The sequence below is a fragment of the Sphaerodactylus townsendi genome, linkage group LG07, assembly GCF_021028975.2.
Source record: "Sphaerodactylus townsendi isolate TG3544 linkage group LG07, MPM_Stown_v2.3, whole genome shotgun sequence".
NCBI classification, from domain to species: Eukaryota; Metazoa; Chordata; class Lepidosauria; order Squamata; family Sphaerodactylidae; genus Sphaerodactylus; species Sphaerodactylus townsendi.
In genome coordinates, this window is record NC_059431.1 from 55410862 (window position 1) to 55432296 (window position 21435).

Genomic DNA, 21435 nt, shown 5'->3' on the forward strand with positions numbered 1-21435 from the left:
CTGGAGGTGGAACCCTAATGTATAATACCAGCACTACCAGCATATAATCCAACTCAATGTTTAAAATTACATTGTACACTTTAAAACATTATCTTATTCAAATGGGAGGATGTTTTGAATAAGCTCTTGGCCAGCTTTTACCCCTCATTTAACATTGAAACTAGTAGATGGGATAGTAACTGGCCTCCAAGTTTTTAAAAAAGTCATGCATAATAAGAATGAATTCTTAAGAAATGCTGCCTTAATAGGAAAGCTTTTGGAACACAAAATCACTTTACCTTCTGTTAGACACTGTAATTTTAGATCATGGGGGAAAAAAGATTTCTTGCACTGTTCTTTAAGCAACTGTAAAGCAAATGCAGAAAACAAAAAGACCTCCCAGCTGGTGGTTCTAGCCTTGTTATTCAATTGGGATACCTAGAGTACATCTTTAAGCAGGTGTGCTCAGAAATCTACTTGGATCCATTTAAGGGAATTTACATGCAAGTGATCTTAAGAATAGCCTCTGCTATGCTGTAGAACAAAAATATTCAGTTAACTTTTATTTTATTGAACCCTAAGTAGTAAATTTTGCAGCAGAAATGCATACAACCTGGTCTTAATGCACAGGTTGGTTTATATTACGTCTGATTTTGTAATGTCTACTCTACATTTAATATATATAATATAGTTCAACAAAGGGAAGGTCATTGGTTCAAGTCAACTATTGAACATTCCATTTGTTGTCATTCCTTTTGTAATTCAATAGAACTATAGACCCTTGACATATTCAAATGAATTTTTATACATGTCCAGAGCTCAATTTTACATCAAATATCTAAATAACATCGTCATCTCTACATGCATCTTCAAAATACTTGTTCATTCTACAATGAATGTACATGACCCTGCCTGTACATGCACCATCGTCTATTTAGATACCAGCATTTATTTACTTCATTTATACCGTCTTTCTTCCCAACAGGGACTAAAAGCACCTATCATTCTCTTCTCCATTTTATCCTCACAAACCTGAGAGTGTGTGCCTGGCCCAAGGTGACTTATATATACGTATTTTTCTTTCTTTCTTGCAATAAACCTAACCCCCTTTTTTATTTCTGAGACAACAGAGACTTAGTTGGGCAACCCGTCTGAAAATAGCTTAACTGGAGGCAAACGTTCGGGGCTTTACGGCTCTTGCATCTATAGAGCTCTGCAATCTGTGCCTCTTCACTATAACAAGAGAAGATCGCAAAATCAGGCGATTCCCGAAACGTGGTCTAAGCAACCCAAGCTATGAGCGGGTCACGCAAAGCCCTCGCCCCTCCCCTCGGTTTCCCGCCGGGTAGGCCGTGGCGTCAGAGCGGCGCAGCTGAGGTCCCGCCTCTTGTTCCTCAGAAGAGACGCCGCCTCCTCCTTTCACTTTCCTTCTCAGCCGCGGACCGCCTCCGGCCTCTGCTGCAGCCGTCACGCGACTGAACGCAGTGTGTGTAGGCGATGTCTCGCCCTCACAGCGTCTCTCCTCGGCCTGCGGGCTGCGGCCCGCCCTGTGGGGGCTCCTCCACTGCCTCAGCCGCCGCCGCCGCCGCCTCCTCGTCGTCCTCCGGCAGCGGCCGCGCCAAGGGGCTGAAGGATATTCGCATCGACGAAGAAGTGAAAATCGCCGTCAACATCGCCCTGGAGCGGTTCCGATATGGGGACCAGCGTGGTGAGGGACCCTTTGCCTGACCTTGGCCTGCAAGGGGAGGGGAGTCTTTAAAGCACACAACGACGGGCCAGTTTATTGTTCGCAGGCAGAACAAGGGCTGCCTCCTGGGATGGGTTGATTTAGACGTGCATTGAAACTGAGGAGGTGCAGTGCTGAGGGAGAGGGGTAGGTGCAAGGGGAGCGGATTCATAATCTGGTGTAAATGGAATGGCATATTATGGGAACAACTGCCCTAGCACCTTTCTCTCTGGTTGAGTAAATTGGAGAAATATTAAAAGCGAGGCTTACCTGCAGTTGGAAGCTCTGTGGCTCATTACACCACCTCAGAATTGTTTTTCCTCATTCTGCTGGGTATGTAGAGGGTAGATAAATTGAAGAAGAAGCAAGCCTTTATTGGCATAGACAGCAGTAAAACAATAATAAAAACAGATTAAAAAACATATACAACATAGGATATACATGTTAGGACAAAGGAAATCTACTGGCATTTAGTAATTTCCAGGAGAAGGGTAGATAAATTGACACTTCTGCGTGGTTGTAAAAGGCTCTGCTGCATCTGTTCGCTGTAAATATGGCAGCCTGTGTGTTTTATTTCTTTATAAAAGTATATGCTGCAGAGACCTACAAAGGTAACTCACAAAATAGAAACAGTATAATAAAGCAACATATGAGTCACCAGTAATGCAAAACACATAACAACATTCAGTGGCCTAAAGTGATATTGATAAAGCTGTTCTCAGGTTGCAAAAACAGAAAGGAAATTGGGTAAGAAGCATTGGGTTGGCTGGGCAGCTAAAGGACAGTCTTGTAGACTAAAGTATTCCAGAGGTAAGGTGTGACCACTGAATAAGCCCTGCCTCTGTTCACCACCTGCCTCACTTCTGTGGGTTCAAGCAGAAAGCATAGCTTGGAAAGTGGACCTTGAGTTGTTTCTGGAGAAGGTGGTCCTTCAGCTCCTCTCATCCCAAGCCTCCTAGGGCTTTAAAGGTATGAGCCAATACTTTGAATTATTCCTAGACACAGGCATCGAGTTCAGATCTTTCAGCCCAGGGGTGGTATGATTTGTGTGTTTCGTGCTGCAGTTTGGACTAGACAAAGTGTCCAAACAGTTTTCAAAAGCAGCATCATATAAAGTGCATTGCATTTAAAGTGGATCACATTCAAGCACCATAGCTTTAAACAGTTATATACTATCTTTCTGCCATTTGAATTCCAACAGTTTACTGCTGAAAATAACATAACACAGAAGAAAAAGAGGGCAGAAAAGAAAGGACAAGCAAATTAGGCATTAACTCTTAGATAAAGGCTTATTTCACACATATGCTTATACTTGCAAAATCCTATGAAACAAAGCATTGTGTCAGGTCAGCATATAAGAGTTGCCTTGATGGATCATTTGTAGGCCACACCCCTTAGAAACATATAATAATGTTTGTGATTTGATAATTTTTTAATCCTGTGTTGTCCTATTCTTTTAAGATGCACGGGTTCTACTTCTTCCCAGTTTATGTTTACAACAATTCTACTTATGTGGATTTGAAAGAGTGTGACTTGCCAAAGTCTCTTGGTGAGCTTTGTGACTGAGCAGGGATTTGAATCTGGTCTCCTCTGACCTGACCTAACATTTCCCTATTTCACCACACTAACATTCATATTACTGCAGTACGCTTGACATGCAGCTGTTCTGGAAAATGGTTCAGAAACTTCACTTATACTGGAATGCAAACAGGTTACTTAGGATACATCTTTCAGTTGTGATCTTTCATTGGCACAACACAACTTGATACAAAGTGCTTTCAAAGCCATGTATGACGGACATGGGATCAGATTATCTTGGTTTCATGCTGCCTGGCTGTTTAAGATCTTCAGCAAAAGCTCTGTGTTTCCATATGTTTTCAAATTAGATGGATTTTTTGGTATCAAGTCACAGCTGATTTATGGTGACCCCTTAGGGTTCTCAGAGTAGGAGACATTCAGAGGTGGTTTGCCATTGCCTGCCTTCTGCACACCTAGTATTCCAAATATTTACCATGGTTGAGGCTGAAAGTATGACTAGTTCAAGGTCACCCAGCAAATTTCATTGACAGAGTAGGGATTTGAACCTGGGTTTCCCAGATCCTAGTCTACCACCTTAACCCCTATACTCCGCTTTCTCTCAATTAGATGGATGGCTGCCAAAAATAGGTTTTTCTGTTGTGATTCTTTATTTGATCTTCCTCCTTGTATCTATTGGCTAGGTGTTTATTCTGTTGATCTTGTTGCTTAAGATACTGGTGATAATTGATCCCCCTCCTTTGACCTCCTGATTGACCTTATGCTAGCATTCCTGCATTGCTGTTTTGTGGTTCACTGGTTTCACCATGTTTTCTTGTTCTAGAAATGGAGTTTCCTTCATCTCTAACCAGTACTGAAAGAGCTTTTATTCACCGATTAAGTCAGTCTCTTGGTCTTATTTCTAAAAGCAAGGGGTAAGTTGGTATATTACATGATATCCTCAAATATAAATGGAAGTAATGTGTGACTCTCATAAGGAATGTTTCTGGTATTGGTGTAGATCAGCATGGCCAATTGGCCATGCTGGTAGGGGCTGATGGGAATTGTAGTTCCTGAACATCTGGAGAGCCGCAGGTTCCCTACCCCTGGTGTAGATAAAGGTAAAGGTGCAAGCGCCCAGTCATTACTGACCTATTGGATGATGTCAGGTCATGACGTCTACTAGGCAGACTATGTTTATGAGATAGTTTACTATTGCATTCCCCAGTCAGCTACACTTTAGCCCCAGCAAACTCATGTTACCATTCTTGGAAGGATGGTAGGCTGAGTCAATCTTGAGCCAGCTACCTGAAACTGACTTTAGTTGGGATGGAACTCAGGTCATGAGCAGAGCTTTGACTGCAGTACTGCCACTTACAACTCTGTGTACTGAAATAATATTTCCTGAGGAATGACATCTGGTACTATTTCAAACCAGTTACTTTCAGGTGGCTACAAGAAGCTTGGATCACATTCCCTGACTACCTATTGCACCTATTGCACAATAACTGATGAGCTAATGCAGACTAATCTTTTTAAGTCAGCTTGGGACCAGTGGAAAAAATAGCTGCTGTTTTGTATACAGCTGGTAGAGTTTTTCCTTTTCAGACTTTAAGTAAACAGCTTTTAGAGTAGTAAAAATATTTAATTCTTCTGTGTACAAAATATAATTTTAAAAAACATGGACACATATCTAGGATACAGGGACTCCATAATGTTCGACTTACTCTGGCATAGATATGTAATAACCTAACTCCACTTGCTTAAGTCCTGCATGTAAACCATTTTGCATTCATTGTGAAGAGATGCACTACTGAAAAATAAAGAGAATTAAAATCCAACTAAATTAGTTGAAACTGAAACAATTAAAAACTAAGATTCTGAAAATTGAGAGAGATTTGTTCATGATTTTATGAAAGCCAAGAATTTGAACCAGGAATGTAAAATATGGGAGACTGGATATAAGACAAGTAAAACAGTTTTAGCTGAAACTGTGTGGACTGTATATGTATCAAACATATTAATATGTCAGGAGAGGCAATTTTATGCACTCAGGGACTGCTGCCATATCTATGAGATAGCTGTTGTAGTTTGAGAGTAGAGGCTCTGATAAACCTACTTTTTCCTTGTGCCAAATACAAAATGATTCAACTTTGCAGGAAAGGATCAAACAGATACTTAACTGTGAAGAAAAAAGATGGATCAGAGTTGGCACACACAGTGATGACATGTAATTTGATCCCTAACACAAAACATGCTATTAGAAGCCTTGTACAGCGATTTCCTGTCACCAATAAAGAGCGCACTGAGCTTCTGCCAAAGACAGAGAGAGGAAACATATTTGCTGTTGAAGCTGGTACGTATACTCTGGTAAACTTATTAGTGAATGAATGGACAAAGGTGTTGCATATCAAAAGTCATGTTTGGTACACGTTTATTTATTTCATTTATATTCCACCTTTCTCTCCAAAGAAACTTACATTGTTCTCCTCCATTTTACCCTACTTAGAATGTTGTGTGTGTGTAAAAATATGATGGTCGCTATACCTGAGGTGTGTTCGCATTCCTGTTTGATCATGCTGGAAAAATCTTGACTATTCAGCACCACCTTGCTGGCATTTCATCATTAGGTGATATTTTCATGTAGGAGTAACAGCTCCTGTCTTGCAAGCTAAATATTCTGTTCATCTCTAGATAAACATAAGTAACTGTTATAACCATATGACCAGTCATAGTTTAACTAAAATTGCATGGCCACTAAGATGCAAAGTATTTTAGTTGCTGATTTGACTATATACATTGGCGGAAAGAAATATAAGTATAGCATAGCTACTTGTGGATCAAGCCCTTCAAAAAATTCCAGATGTTCTAGAGCAGGGGTAGGGAACCTGCGGCTCTCCAGATGTTCAGGAACTACAATTCCCATCAGCCCCTACCAGCATGGCCAATTGGCCATGCTGACAGAGGCTGATGGGAATTGTAGTTCCCATAATTTATCATGGCCAGTGAGCCATGCTGACAAGCTGATGAGATTGTGGATCCCTAGGCCCTCGTTCTCTAAACTGAATTTCAAGCCTCCCCTTGTTGCCTCTCCCCTTGCAAAAAGGTTTACCTGGGCCTTCGTAGAGACTGGCTTTTGTGTTCCTAGTTCTCCAAGCTGGTTTATGTGTGTGTGCATAGTTGTATTTTTAAGTTATATTCAGTTTTACATAACTAAAAAAAACAGAAATATATTAATATCTAATTTGATTCAATCATCAATTTTGTCTTCTCTTAGAAAATAGAGAAATGAGCAAAACAAGTGGCAGACTTAACAATGGCATCCCTCAAATCCCTGTTAAAAGAGGAGAATCAGAATTTGATTCCTTTCGGCAATCTCTGCCAGTTTATGAAAAGTTGGATGAAATTGTTAGAATTATTAAAGAAAATAAAGTTATCTTGATTGTGGGGGAAACTGGATCAGGTAAAACCACTCAGGTATGCAACATGCTTATCCAAATTATACATAGAAATAATTTATAATTTGAAAATATAAGTATATCTGTAATAGAAAATTAAACTCTTAAATATAATTAAGTTTTGTATTCTAATGGTGTTACATCTGCTGGTGCACGTGTATATGAGTGTACATTTATTACATCTGCTGGTGCATGTGTATATGAGTGTTCATTATTAATTCTGGCTCTACGAAGGTTGTTGGGCTACCTGACTTTCTGATACCTCTGTCTATAAGTAGTTTGTGTCATATGTAGAAATATTTCTTTCTAAATTATCTAACCTGCATGCTCAAAAGACAACTAGCTGAAATGTTGCTAGTCTTTGGAGTGCCTGTGTCAAAATGCATTCATAGTTTTTTTTGCTTAGCTCTGTAGTAGAGCTTGTTAATTAGTAGGAGTGGAGGCTATATAGTGTATAAACTAGCTGGTTACTATAGTTGGGAAATGGATAACTTTATTGTATAACTTTATTGTACTGTAATAAGCTTAAACTTACATCAAACGTTTTGACTATAAAATTCTAAAAGGTGTTTTACCGCTTTAAAAGTCATAAAAATTAAGTCTTTACTCCTTTTAGTGACTCTTTCCAGGTTTTAGTAGAGAGCCAAATAGAAGGGAAGCAAGTGCTGCTCTGCTTCTGAAGGTAGAGTGGCAGTTCCTTGGATGGCAGGCTCTCTAGCTCTCCTCCATAAATGTGAGGTCTTTAATGTTCTGTGGTTTTTATTCTGTCTTGTGCGGTGACATGCATGGACACCTATATTTACTTCATGGTTCATTAACTTCATGCAGCTCCTACAAATTAACTTGTATCATAAGGACATGAAATCCACCAATCAGTGTTTAAATATGTGTCTGTGTACCAGTGTTGGATTTGGTTCACTTCCATTGCAGCCACTTCAACAGCTGACTGAAAATTAAGATGGTTATATACAATAGTGGGATTCAGCAGGTTTGCACCACTTCGGCAGAACCGGTTTTTAAAATGGTACTTGTAAACAACCAGTTGTTAAATTATTTGAATTCCACCACTGGAACCGGTTGTTAAATTATTTGAATCCCCACCACTGGTTATATAAAATATAGTTTGTTAGGGAAATCAGTATAAAGGGAAAGCAGCATGATAAATCCAGATGTGTGTGGACTTTTGAGTTGCTATAGAATGTATGAGTGTGTTGGACTTTTGTATTTCTCATGGTAAACACTGAAAGTTGGCCGTTGGATCAACTCTCCAACCATAGTATTACTTTATGTCTGTCTTAGTGTGGGTAATAAAGGGTGAATGTTAGTAAAACATCTATTTGGTGTTTTTTAAATGTGATTATGGCATTTTTAAAAATTAACGTTATCTATGTATTTAGATTCCTCAATTCCTACTGGATGATTGTTACAAAAATGGTATACCATGTCGAATATTTTGTACTCAGCCGAGACGTTTGGCAGCAATTGCTGTGGCTGAAAGGGTTGCTGCCGAAAGAAGAGAAAAGATTGGACAGACGATTGGCTATCAGATCCGATTGGAAAGCAGGTCCAGCAAGTGTTCTTTATATTTTTGAAAGAAATTTAAAATATTTTAAAAAGAGAAGTGAAGCAAGAGACTAACACCTGTCATAAGTCCTGAAAATCAACTTTGGGAGGGAAAGTACTTGCCTATTTGCACTGCCACTCCTTACTTTGCACTTTCCTCCATTGATCAACATATTCTTTTCTTCCAAAGAACAGCAATGAGGGGCAGATACAGTTATTGATGTTTTGCTTGGCGCAGGCTAATGTCACTAGCATCTGGTTGTCACCTCACAACTAGCCTCTTGGATGCTGGAGGATATAGGCATGGTTTTCTCTTTTTCTTCCTACAGTAGAGATACTTTCAGTTCAGAGGATACCAAGAGAACAGTATTTGAAAAGACACATGCAGGGACTTCACTTTCTAGACTTCATAGATTTGAGGTTGAAAATAAGGAGCTTTCAGGAAGTAATCTGCTAACAGGTTTACTTGCTGCCTTCAAAAACCGTCTACTTGCTTTCTTTTTTAAAGAGTAGGCCTAGGTTTTGAGGGCAGTGATCGGAGCTCTAGGACAGGGATCTCCAATGTGCCTGCTGATGCCTTTTCTGGTGCCTGTGTTTACCATGAGTTGTCTTTTGGAAGTGGGTGAACCAAGGTAGACATTTTGCCCAGCAAGGGGTATTGAAAGATTTACTGTTGGAGATTTGATTGACTGTGGAGTTTTTTAAATGTTGTTTTGGCAGCAGCTGCCACCACACCACAAGGATCTAAACCAGGCTGATGGGAATTGTAGTTCCTGAACATCTGGAGAGCCGCAGGTTCCCTACCCCTGATCTAAACTGTATTACTGAAGTTCAGTTGTGACTGTCATTTTGTTGCTGGCCCTTCCTCATGTGGCAACTGGTTTTTAGCATCCTTTCTGTTGTTGTACCTACTATGCTGTGTCAGAATTCCAAATGTGCCTGCAGGCGCAAAAAGATTGTTGACTTCTGCTGTTGGAAGTGGTGGCAAAACAGATCAGTATGCAGTTTACAAAATGTAGCATTGTTTCTACCACCTAAACTCAATAAACTCATCAGGGATACAAGGGAGAATGGGGTTGCTGGGAGCAATTCTTACTGCAAGTGGCCAGGCAACATTTAGGGCACTTAGTAATGTTACACAACAATACTGTTGTAATAAGAATGCAGATATTTGATTGGGTTCCTTTCCACATGCACGCTAAATATTTTTACATTGTAAAGCTCTTAAGAATGTTCAGGTTTTATATTGTAACAAAATAAAATAAAATGCCCTTCTGGAATTTCCTTTTTTCATTAAAAAAAACCCCAGGGTTTCTCCAAAGACACTGCTGACCTTTTGTACTAATGGTGTATTGCTTCGTACACTAATGGCTGGAGATAGTGCACTGTCAACTGTAACACATGTTATTGTGGTAAGTTGCTCAAGTTATTTGTTGTAAAAATAGTATTTACAGTTCTTAAGGCTATTAATCTGTCTCAATTTTTTGTTGGATTCTGTTGGACTGTTCAGATGGAAGCCAGCTATCTGATGTCATTGATGAACATAACCCACTTTTCACTCAATTGTTTTTGTTCTAGCTGAAGGAATGCCAGTATAATTATAATGAGAACCCACATTTTATGTAGAAATAAGTAGTATTCTTTTACTTGCAACAAGTTATCAGGAAATGAACTACTTTATAAACAGGAATTATAAATTGATTCACATAGTGAACTGTTCTAAATCATGATGACTTTAAATCATGATTTGAATGAGAAAGCCAGGAAAAGCCTTAAACTTTTTTAATTAATAAGCCTTTATTTGGCATAACAATAATCATAATACAATAAAAAACTGAGATAAAAATACACAAATACAAAGGTTTAAGATAGAATATAAATTATTGATTGTGCATCAATAATTATTGATTGTGCACCTCCAGTAAAAATCGTGCTACCAATTCACAGGTTTCTTTGTCAGAATTGTCCAAGAGGAAAGGGAGTCTACCTGATTCTCCCATTTCACTAGGTATCCTAAAAGGAATATTGGAATATTTTAATCTAATATTAGCAGATTTAGGGCAGCAAAGCAGTTGATGTGCCAATGTTTCAATTTGTTGTTCACCACAAGAGCATACCCTTTCGCTCACTTCCAAGTTGTTAAATCTACCACGCAGTAAAGCAGAGGGGAAAACATTGAAACAAGCAAGTGTGAGGGCTCTTCTCTGCATAGGATTAGTCAAAAAATACAAATAGGGAGCCATCCTGTTTGGATATAGGGGTATTGAAAGATGTAAGGGTCAACAAGTTTTCATAGCAGCCCTAATTAAATTAATCCGTTCTCTTTCCAACAACTTTTGTTTTAACAAGTTGTAAGATTCTAAACTAGATAGCGGGAAAAGCGAGTCGAGAGATACCCCAAGTGATTCAATCTTTCTTTCTATCAGAACCATGGGTTAGTTAAACTAAACTAATGTCTCATGTTGACATTCAGAAATGATTCCTGTAGTTATTAATTTCTGTTTTGGTTTTCAGCTAAATTACAGCCTATTATACAGTCTTTAATGCAACCCCCACCCCCACCCCAGCACTCTTCTACAAACAGAAAAATCTCATTTAAGAGATTAAGGGGAAATGATTTCTGCCCATTTTTTCTTCAAGCTCAGCACTCCATATCCTATGCTGTTCTTAGTGGTTCCCTGGAGTCAGTTTTTCAGAGATGGAGAGCTGGCTCCACTGGAAAATGGAAGCTGACAGAAATGTCTTTGCCATCTCAGTCTGTTTGTAGAATGACTAGTTCTAATTCAGTATGCTTTTTCTTCAGATAGTAGTAGCAGAAATAAGGCTATTTCAGTAGTGTTAACTGACAAACATATCTGCAAAGATATTTAAAATTTATTTTTACATTTCTTTGTCTATCAGTAACATTTTCTTTTATAGGAGGAAAGTTGTGTAACCACAAATGAACTTTTCTGTGTAAAAACGTGATCACTATATAGACAAGTGGCCAACCTGTGAGGGCTTTAAGGGAGTGGGATATCTCATTGTCCCTGTGGGTTCCTGGAATCCCCATAGTAATAGGCAGGGGCTTGGGGCAGAAAGTATACATGGTGTCCTGTTTGCTCAACATTTCTTCTGCCACCCCCAGCCAGGTGATGGAGTGTGCTTGGAGCACAGTGTGCCAAAAAACCTTCCTGCTCTAAACCATTCTCTTGATCAGGGCTGAGGGAGGAGGCTTGAAACAGAATCATGGAAGATATGCCAATCCTTCCTAACTTGCCCCCACTACCAGTTGCCATCTGAAATGAGGAGCCTTAGAGAGGAAAGTGTGGCCAGCATGCTTTTTCCTACTCAGATATCCAGTGATGACTAGGGTAGGGAGGCTTGGAACTGCAAATATATCCTGTGCACCGCTTGTTTCAGGTGGTAGTAGGTGCTAAGATTGAAGTAGGAAGTGTATCAGGTGCATTTTTCATAAGTGGTTGGTGGGGGGAACATAGCTTGACACAAAAAGCACTTTAGCATATTTTCTTCACCTCTGGTCATATTGCCCCTGGCTGATTATGCACAAGGCATCTGCTGCACAATGGGGGCAAACGTGTGTTGCCACAAGATTTCTTGTACGAACATATTTCTTCAAGTCCCACTTACAGTTTTTCTCCCCGTGGCAAGTGAGATCACTTCTAGCACAAATTAAATTTTGCTTCGCAGCCATAGTGGGCAGAGTTGTTAGTGAGCACATATTTGCCCTGAACTTCTTCTGTCTACCCACAGTCTACCTGCCTAGTCTAACCCCCACTCCCTATCGCTGCTTTCCCTTCTGCCTCCCTAAATGCTCTCTAAATACATTGATAGGAACAATGCAAGCAGGGTCTCTTTCTGGCTCCATCCCACTTTCTCTGCTCTGCTTTTGCCCTCTGTTATGATCGGGAGGACATTTATAAAACTTTATTTCAGACAAGCTTCTGTTTTAAAAACAAGCCTCTCTTTTGGGCTTTTGCAAAGGAACAACACTTCTTACCTCCACCTGCTGTGCTTCTGCCCTCCGGGCTTTTTGCAACTTTATTTTAAACAAGACTGTATTTTAAAACAATTTTCCTAGCTGCAGCAGTGGCAGGAAAAAAAGAGAGAGAAAGAGAATGTATGTAGAGGGAAAGAGACGGGATGGGGATCTAGCACATAGTCCCTTTCTTCAGCCGCATGTGTTCCAGGGAATGGCTTTACCTCTTTGTTTTGTGGGGGGTTATGTTGGGAAAGGGGCTACAGTATCGATATACTTGCTATCACAGGTATATTGATATAATAAAGCCCTTTATCTTGCAATTATGGGTGTTATTGAATCTGTGCCTTTAAGAGGAGGTACAGTTAAGAAAACCAGAAAAAGCTGCAGAGACCCATTGAGAACAGCAACCTAACTTCGAGGCAAGCAGAGAATGGGCTCCTTGCATGTACACAGAAAAATGTAAGGAGACCTTTCTGCAAACCCGCTGTACTCTGAAGAGCCCCAAGGTAAGCGTATGTATAATGGACCCCTGAGACATTGTAGAGTTTCTGCACTCGTGCTTGGGAGTATCTAACTTATTTTTGTAAGTTTTGGATTTTTCTGTAAACTTGGGCTTTCTCCAGATTTGTAGAAACATCTAACCTTTCTATACCTGACCCCATTCTATGGGCTTTGTGATTCAAACTGAGGTCAGTATTGCTTGTATGATAGCAAATCATATATAGTTGATGTTAGCATAGTGTATAAAACTATAGCCGAGGATTGACTAATTTTATAACAGAGTTAAATGATATGATTTGTCACAATGTTATTAATGAGCGTGCTTGCTTGTTTTTGCAGGATGAAGTCCATGAAAGGGATCGGTTCAGTGATTTCTTACTTACCAAATTAAGAGATACATTACAAAAACATTCATCTTTGAAATTAATACTTTCCAGTGCTGCCCTAGATGTGAACCTCTTTGTCAGATATTTTGGTGGATGTCCAGTGATATATAGTAAGTTTAAATATCAGAAGAGGTTTAGCTACAAAATTCATTTTAAGTTATGTTCCTCAACTTGATGTGGTACGTGCCAAATCCTGGTAACAAATGGCTGTAATGTAATAATTTGTTTACAGGAATTTGTGACAAAGATTCTATTACAGTATCCTAAATACCTGTACACATCTTGAGAGCAGACAAGTAGATCAAACTGATCTAATCTGACAGCTGCTCCTCCCAGCACCTTGTCAGAACCAGCTGAATCCAGTCAGCTGTTCTTCGTTATGATTGGTTACTTGTTATCTAAAAGAGGTGCTTGATTACTAGCGCTAGCTCTTAGGGATTGCCTATTGCTGCAGGTCGTGCTGCCCTCTTGCTGTTTGAGTTCCTGTATGCGCTGTAAATATCTGCACTGTTGATAAAGTTTTTCCTCACAGTAAAACTTCTTTCAGTGGTAATTGCTTTCAGCTGTGCTCAGCCAGTGCTTAGCCGCACCTTGCTGGCCTCTGTAACAGGCTTTCTCTAGCGTAAACCCAACTCTGCGACAGATTCAAGGAATTCAAGATTTGTTTTGATTCGCCTGTTCCCTAAATGAATCATTTTCTGGCAGTCCTGCAATGTAGGGTTTTTTATTACGTAATATTTCATTTTAGTGATATTAATTCTATTGTCTTTGTTCCCAAAGGAAGGTGGAATTCCAAAGAGACATTTTAGTGTGACTAAAGACTGCACATATCCAGGATTACTTCTCCAATTAAATTGCATACTCCCATGACATCACAAACAGCTGTTTAATGGAGGGGGGATGACAACAGATGATAAAATGGGGTACTGCTGGTAGTGGGATTCTCTCTGTCTTGCGAGTTTCTCGTGGAACCATTTAGTGACAGTGCAGGGAGCAGGGACTAGGAGCCCAAGACTATATAAGCCAGACTGGCAGTGCTTTGGCAGGTCAGGAGAGCACAGTTGTAGTTCCCCATTGCCAGCCATCACAGGAGGCAGACAGGCAGCAGCAACACTCCAGGCAGGCCAGACTGGTAAGCGCGGGAGAATGGAATGTCTACTGTGAGTCTCATGGGTCCCTCGTTTGTAAATATTCTGATGAATAAGTACAAAAGCAGTTTGTCATGAGTCATGGGCATCAGCTGTTCATAGTAAAAGGTTCACTGAGTCCCTGGATGTCACATGTCTAAGGGAGATTTATAAACTGAAACCTTTATTGCTAGTAATCTCTGCTCTTCTGCTCTTAGTCTTTGGTACCGATAGTGACATTTGCTACCTTTATTTTTTCAGTGTTCCCTTCCTGCGCAAAAAAAGAGTAAAAACAAACAAAACCTTGTTGAAACTCAGCATTGCTTCAGAGACTCCCATTTCCACTTTCTTAATCACTATATAATGATATTCAGGTGCAGCTAAATTGTGGAATTGTCTGTTGCTGAGTTCATAGTCTTTTGGAAGTATTACAGATGTGGAGTTGCTCATTAATTGACATTGAATCAATTGTTTATGTGTCCCAGTTTGCTAAGCTGAGTACAGATCATGGAGGCATACTAAAGAACCATGAGAAGAGTTTGCATATGAGGATGACTTTGACAAAAAAAAGCCCCCAAAGCCAGAATATACACAGTATTTTCTGACCTTGGGCTCAGTTACCTAGCCTCCTCAATTAAACTGAGTATTCAGCTAGTGTTTTAGTTTGCACGTGCCTCCTGGGTATTTATAGAGCACTCCTGTAATAGGAGAACCCTCTGTTAAATGACTTGGCTGTGACTGAGTTTGGAGAAGTGTCTTCAAGCAGTGTCTGAGCCTTTCACCTGGAATGGGGAACATTTGCTTCTTTATGAGGTAGGATGACAGGATGGTATTGGAACAAAGGACAGAATTTCAATGAACTCTTTTGGTGTTCTCATTTTTTGTTTTGTCTGCAAGCCAGTTTGTTGTAACTTTAAATACAATATTGATAATTTAAGTAACTCATTAATTATTTATGTGGCTTTTATATTTTCAGTACCAGGAAGACCATTTGAAGTTAAAGAGATGTTTCTGGAAGACATATTAAGAAGTACAGGCTATACAAATAAAGAAATGATGAAGTACAAAAAGGAAAAACTTCGAGGTTGGTTTCTATATATTCAGGTGGTGAGTGGAAAGTGTTTGGTTTATATTTAAAATTTTTAAAAGGAAGTTAAAAACTATTAAATACGCTTTTAAAATGTAATATACACAAGGAATACAATACCTTTTTTAATTGTTATTTTCTTTCTGCAATACATAAAATGCATTATCTAGAGGAAAAACAACAGACAACTCTGACTGAATGGTATTCTGCACAAGACAATACTAAGCCAGAATCGCAGCGACAAAGAGCTATTCCAAATGTAGCTGAAGAATATGATTTTCTGGATGATGGTGGTGATACAGTTTTTAGTCAATTGGTACAAACTTTTATAAGCATTCTAAGATTTCATGTTGGTAGAAACAGAAGCAGTATGATCTAGATCCAAAGTACCTTGCCTAGCCTTTGCTTTCACTGAAGAGTCAGGTGTGTCACTGCACTTGTAGTAGAGATGAATCCATAGTGATTTCCCAAAGTTTAAGGGATGCTGGCTGATAAGGAGCATAAGCTCCCTACTTCATGTTTTCACTATACTTGTAAAATCTTAAATCATCAGTTACAGTGATCTTATCATTGTACCTTTTATTTAATCCTATGTTTAGTAATATATGCAGCCCTCTTTCCTGGTGGTTGGAACCCAGCCTACCTAATTACTGTGTTTGAGCTTGTTTTTTCTTCTGGAATATAGACTGGCATTGTGCCATAGTAAAGCTCCTCTTTACATTCTGGGAGATCTAAGTTGGTTAACTATGGGCTGAGGAGAGAGTGCCATTAAGAAAAGAAGACACAAAGCTTTCAGCTGTTGTGGATCTTCATGCATGTTGCTCTAGACTGACACCAGTAGTCTTGATTGTTACAGAAGGGATTTGTTCCAGTTTTTTTTAATCCTGTATAGGAATCTTCCAGAACTATAACAATCTTTGAAATGTTGGAGCCTCATACCCTGCCAGTTCCATACAACTTTCAGTATCATATGGTAATGGTAAAGTGTTTTGTATTTTCTTTCTAGGCTGAGAAAGATGTCAACTGCCTTGAACCTTGGTTAATTAAAGAGATGGATGCTTGTCTCTCTGATATGTGGTTGCATAAAGATATTGATGCCTTTGCACAGGTGTTCCATCTTATTTTAACTGAAAATGTCAGTGGTAAGTTCATGTAGGTAACTTTTCTTTTGTTGAATCATATATTAAACATGTAAGCCGTTTACGCTTGCATAATGTTCTTGAAAAATTACTGGATTCATTCTGTCAATAATTCAGATGTGATTTCTTTATGGCGCCAGCTTTTTGGGGAAAGCTGAGTACCTTTGGAATTCTGAACCAGCGTAGTGGGCACATGGATGCTGTAGAGGTTGGAACCAACCACTCAATAGCTGCTTTATCTTACCTTCAATAAGACGGTGAAGAGGTTTGTGCTGCTGCAGCTTCTATTGCCAAAGCGATGCTCAGCCAATCAGAAGCCTTGCTTGACAGAAGACCCACCTTACCCTATTCACTTTCTAAACACACTTGATGGGCATCAGAAAAGTTGATGGGAGTGTCAGCACCACAAACATCTCATTGGGGTCCCTGTTCTACAACATTAGCTTTAGTAAATAGGCCAAGAGCTGATGAACTACAATAGTGGCTGTTCAAATATCACAACAAGCTGTGATTAAAATGAGATCGTTCATGAATATAGATAGTTTCTGTGTTCCCATCACTCATTTCACGTCTGTTTTCTTCTACCATACAGTGTTGGATTAAAAGTTTCCTGTTTTGTTGAAGCTCTACTTTGCCATGGCATCTAAATGCCAGTGCCTTGCAAATAGGATTAGCTTTGCTTCTCACAACTTGTTAATCTAAACCTTTGTTCAGTGCTAGTTTAGAATCTGCTAGTGGGAAATAAACAGATTTCTTTTCCTCAAGGCATTTGAATGTCTCTAGGTAAACTGGGGCTTGACTGAACCAGGAAGTTTTCAATCAAGTACTGTATGCTAGAGGATGAGGAAGGAGGGAGCAGCCTGATAGTTTGATCAGTGTGCTGTGACCTGGATGCAGCCAGTATTTCTGTAGTTTTCATGTTCTTAATATGATTTTCTGCATGTTTATTTGTATGTACGTCTCCTTATGCTCAGCAGGGCTCAGTACCAGGTACATGTGTGTAGGATTGCAGTCTAGGTAATGTTGCAGCCCTATGAAAGATGATCATGAAAAAACCTTTTTAAAAACTTCAGTTGACAGTCATTATTTTTGGATAACATTTGAAAGAATAGTGCTTGAACACTTTCCCTCCATTTAGGAAAATAGCAGTAATGTTTTATTTCTCTTTTGTCCTAGTGGACTATAGGCATAGTGAAACAAGTGCAACAACCTTAATGGTAGCTTCTGGAAGAGGTTTCTTGAGTCAGGTTGAACAGCTGATTGGAATGGGAGCAAATGTTCACATCAAATCATCCAATGGCTGGTAAAAAAAGAAAGAAACGCTATAATGATTTTATGTAAGGCCTGTTAGTTTTGATGTTAGATAAACATGATTGTTTCTAAATGTGATTATAATTTATTCTGTCTATGAATAAAATGGCAACACAGTTTCAAGTTGAGGGTACAGTATCTCAATGACCTGGTTAAAGGCAGTACGGTAGATGGAAAAGACTACAGCATAACCAGTAAGTAAGAAGAACAGCACCTCATGCCGTTGATTATGTTGTTTCTGGTATTATAGATTTGGTTGGGTACCATATCTGCCTTTTAACTGTTCTTTGTGCTTTTATAAACTGCCACAAAATGTACAGGTGGCTATAGTCCTAGCCATTTTTTTGTACCAAATTGAATTACTTTAGTCCGGATGTTCATGGACTACAATTCCCATCAGCCCTGCCAGCATGTCCAATTGGCAGGGGCTGATGGGATTTGTAGTCTATGAACTGGCAGGGGCTGATGGGATTTGTAGTCTATGAACATCTGGAGAACCGCAGGTTGCAGACCCCTGCTTTAGTCAGATGTAGCCTAATTACTTATATAGCAGAATGAGATTAGGATGGATATATTATGCTGAATGGAAATAAAAAACCATTTTTGCTGCTTTTGTATTAAACAAAACGATTGATTTTGATTTAATTGTCATAGGACAGGTTTGGACTGGGCTAAACACTTTGGACAAACAGAAGTGGTTGACCTGTTGGAATCCTACTGGTAATACTTCCTAATTTTAGCATAATGTGTAGCTCTGTCTCTTTTTTGAAGCTTTGTGCAATCTTTGAAATGCATAGATGGCTCACATACTTGACACAGTTGTCCTCTCCCGTATTGCAGACCGCACTCAACATCTTGATTCACTAAGGAACAGGTTATCTAAGCAAATTGGCAGTCCTCTAGAGTGGGTCCTTAGATCCTGGCCTATGTATTGTGTTCATTTTAAAGCTGCTGTTTAATAAAACATTTGAGATGCATTGTTGAACTACTTTATACTGAATCTCACAGGTTACATGAACATTTTATAAGAACAGACGAAAGGTCAGGAATTGAACCAAGGGTTTTCATGTGTATAAACTACTAATCCCTATGATAATTTCATGACATAATTCTTTTTTGCTGTCAAGTTGAAGCCAATTTATGTTGACCCAGTAAGTTATTCAAGGCAAGAGACACTGAGAGGTTGTTTACCATTGCCTCCTTCCATGTCCTGTCTTCAATCCAAATGCTGACCAGGACCAACCTTGCCTAGCATCTTGAGATCTGATGAGATTGGGCGTTCAGAACCTCAAGAGTATGGACATGGTTCAGGGAGCTCATTTTCACTCTTGTCCCCTCTTATGGGCTATCATTCTAACATAACATTCTAAGCCATCGTCTCAGAAGAAATTTAGTCCTACTAGCCATACAGGAATCCCTCGATTGTGGATGCAATTGGAGCAATCTGAACAAAAGAATATTATTAATTTGTTTGGATTCCCAGGTTCTGATATCCAACTTCTTAAGTGATAAGCACATTAGGTTGGAGTTGTATGCAATTGACTTGGTTCTCCTAGGCCCGTGGTGGCGAACCTTTGGCACTCCAATTGGCCATGCTGGCAGGGGCTGATGGGAATTGTAGTCCATAACATCTGGAGTGCCAAAGGTTCACCACCACTGTGCTAGGCTTCAAGCGTCTAGTAGCTGGAAGACATGTCCTAGATAAAAGAGAAATGTCACATTAAAAGTACATATCAGTTATCAGAGTGAAATGTGATCTTACACCCTACAGGAGCAGGCAACTCTGCTCTGATTTGGGCAGAAAAACACTTTGGAAATATTCTAGCTCAGCACCACCAGGAACCCTTGAACAGAGAAGCTGACTGTGGATAGGCCAATGGGAATGGGCACCAAATCCAAGAACTGTTGTGTGTCACTTCAAGAATCCTTGCAAATATCTTTTCACAACTCTAGACCATTGTAAAGCCAAGCAAAAGTAACTCATCCATGGCCAGTGAGATTTCTGCATCCTTTTCCCTCCCTTTCTGTTGTCACACTATAAACCCAATTCCATCATATAGATTTAACTGAGAACACAACATATTCATGCTTTCACAAAGGAGTGACTGTAATTAAATGTGCTGTTTGGTGTCTACCCTGGTTTAGATAACTAATTGTCCTTTTAGTCGGTTACTTGTATATTAGTTGACTGACCTGTTTCCTTACTGTGTAAGTGTTGTGGTTTTATTTGTATCTTATGAATATATTTCAGTGCTTCACTAGAATTCGGTAATCTAGATGAAAGTTCCTTGGTTCATGCGAATGCTGGAGAACTTAGTGCAGAAGACAGAGAACTCTTGAAGGCTTATCATCACAGTTTTGATGATGAAAAGGTGGATCTTGACCTCATTATGCACCTACTGTATAATATCTGTCATAGCTGTGATTCAGGTAAAACAAATGTAATTTTATTTTCAATTTAATTAATATTAGGAACCCAAGTTTTTAGGATCAGAGACTTGTTCATCTTTCACCTGGGGTAGGCAACCCAGCATTGAACAGAGGTGCATGATCCTGTTTTGTTCAGCTTGTTTCCCCGGTGTCTAGAAAAGTAAAACCCTGTTCTCCACCCCCGCTGCCAGCTTACTGACATTTTCACAGATGGATGTTGAGGGGGTTTTGGCCAAAAAAGATTGTCTCCCCCTGCCCTGTGTACTGGTGCGCACACTCCCCTTCACAGAGTATCTAGTGTAAATTGAGGCCTGTGTGACCTCTTTATGAACTTCCTAAAAGTGTCTGGTTTCCAAATGTTTAAAGCAGCATACTAGATGAGATGTACTTTCTGGTCTATTCAGCAAGGCTGCCGTTATGATGACATTTGGCTTGTGAGGGTATCCCACTTGCTTAAGCCTCCTGTCTTTTCCAGTTGATTTGCATATGAATGTAGGTGTGCAGGTCTTGTTTCACATTATAGAAGTTCTGTGTATGTCAAAGAAAGTCAAACTAGCAGTCTTCAAACCTTCATGCTGTATGAAGAACCAGTCAGGGCTTAGTTGAAATTGGCTCATTACCAGTGCAGATATTTTCTCTAATTCCCTTAACTTCAGAATTTTTGTCTTAAAGGAGCAGTCTTAATTTTCCTTCCCGGGTATGATGAGATTGTTGGTTTGAGAGATCGTATACTATTTGATGACAAGAGGTTTTCTGATAATCCACACAGGTAAAAATCTGTGCCTCTCAACATTTTAGTTGGTTTTAGTTTTATATTATTTCTAACAGTTAGGCAGAAAATGTTATTTCTAATAGTTGGTCTATGGATTATAACAAACTTTTGGTACTGTTCCATTCTTCTAGATCAGGGTTTGTTTGTTTGTTTAGGCTGATACTGAACTTTTGTACTTGATATTTTAGACATGACAGACAAATAACTGGTTCTTTTTTAATAGTTTGTTTAAAAGAGATAATAATAGAACTTCATATTTGTCCATCACAATATTTTATAAGCTTAGATCTGTCTTTAAATTAATCCATTTTCAGACCATGCTAATATTCAGGCTAACTCTTAAATATACCCAAGTACTCTATATCGGCGGTTATATATCACTGAAACTCTAGAGCTGGAGGCTTTCACCTATATTTTGTAGAGCCCCCTCTACTTCATATCCTTAATGTACATTTCTCA

The 21435-nt window shown here is 39.3% G+C and overlaps 1 protein-coding gene across 5 annotated transcripts in view; it reads left to right on the plus strand.

The window, feature by feature from the left end:
• The first annotated feature begins 1401 nt into the window (after positions 1-1401).
• The window catches only part of YTHDC2 (YTH domain containing 2), a 46293-nt gene continuing 26259 nt past the window's right edge, over positions 1402-21435 (plus strand). For 3 of the 5 annotated variants that reach the window (XM_048503112.1, XM_048503113.1, XM_048503114.1), the window contains exons 1-14: positions 1405-1687; positions 4065-4155; positions 5380-5576; positions 6498-6697; positions 8076-8242; positions 9551-9653; positions 13064-13220; positions 15214-15321; positions 15495-15640; positions 16331-16466; positions 17640-17766; positions 18429-18494; positions 20026-20204; positions 20877-20973. In XM_048503112.1, coding sequence (XP_048359069.1) covers positions 1477-1687; positions 4065-4155; positions 5380-5576; positions 6498-6697; positions 8076-8242; positions 9551-9653; positions 13064-13220; positions 15214-15321; positions 15495-15640; positions 16331-16466; positions 17640-17766; positions 18429-18494; positions 20026-20204; positions 20877-20973 — 1985 coding nt within the window. In that variant the 5' untranslated portion in view covers positions 1405-1476. Of the gene's footprint in view, positions 1688-4064; positions 4156-5379; positions 5577-6497; positions 6698-8075; positions 8243-9550; positions 9654-13063; positions 13221-15213; positions 15322-15494; positions 15641-16330; positions 16467-17639; positions 17767-18428; positions 18495-20025; positions 20205-20876; positions 20974-21435 lie in introns of all 5 variants that reach the window. The other 2 variants (XM_048503115.1, XM_048503111.1) reach the window with 2 other exon arrangements.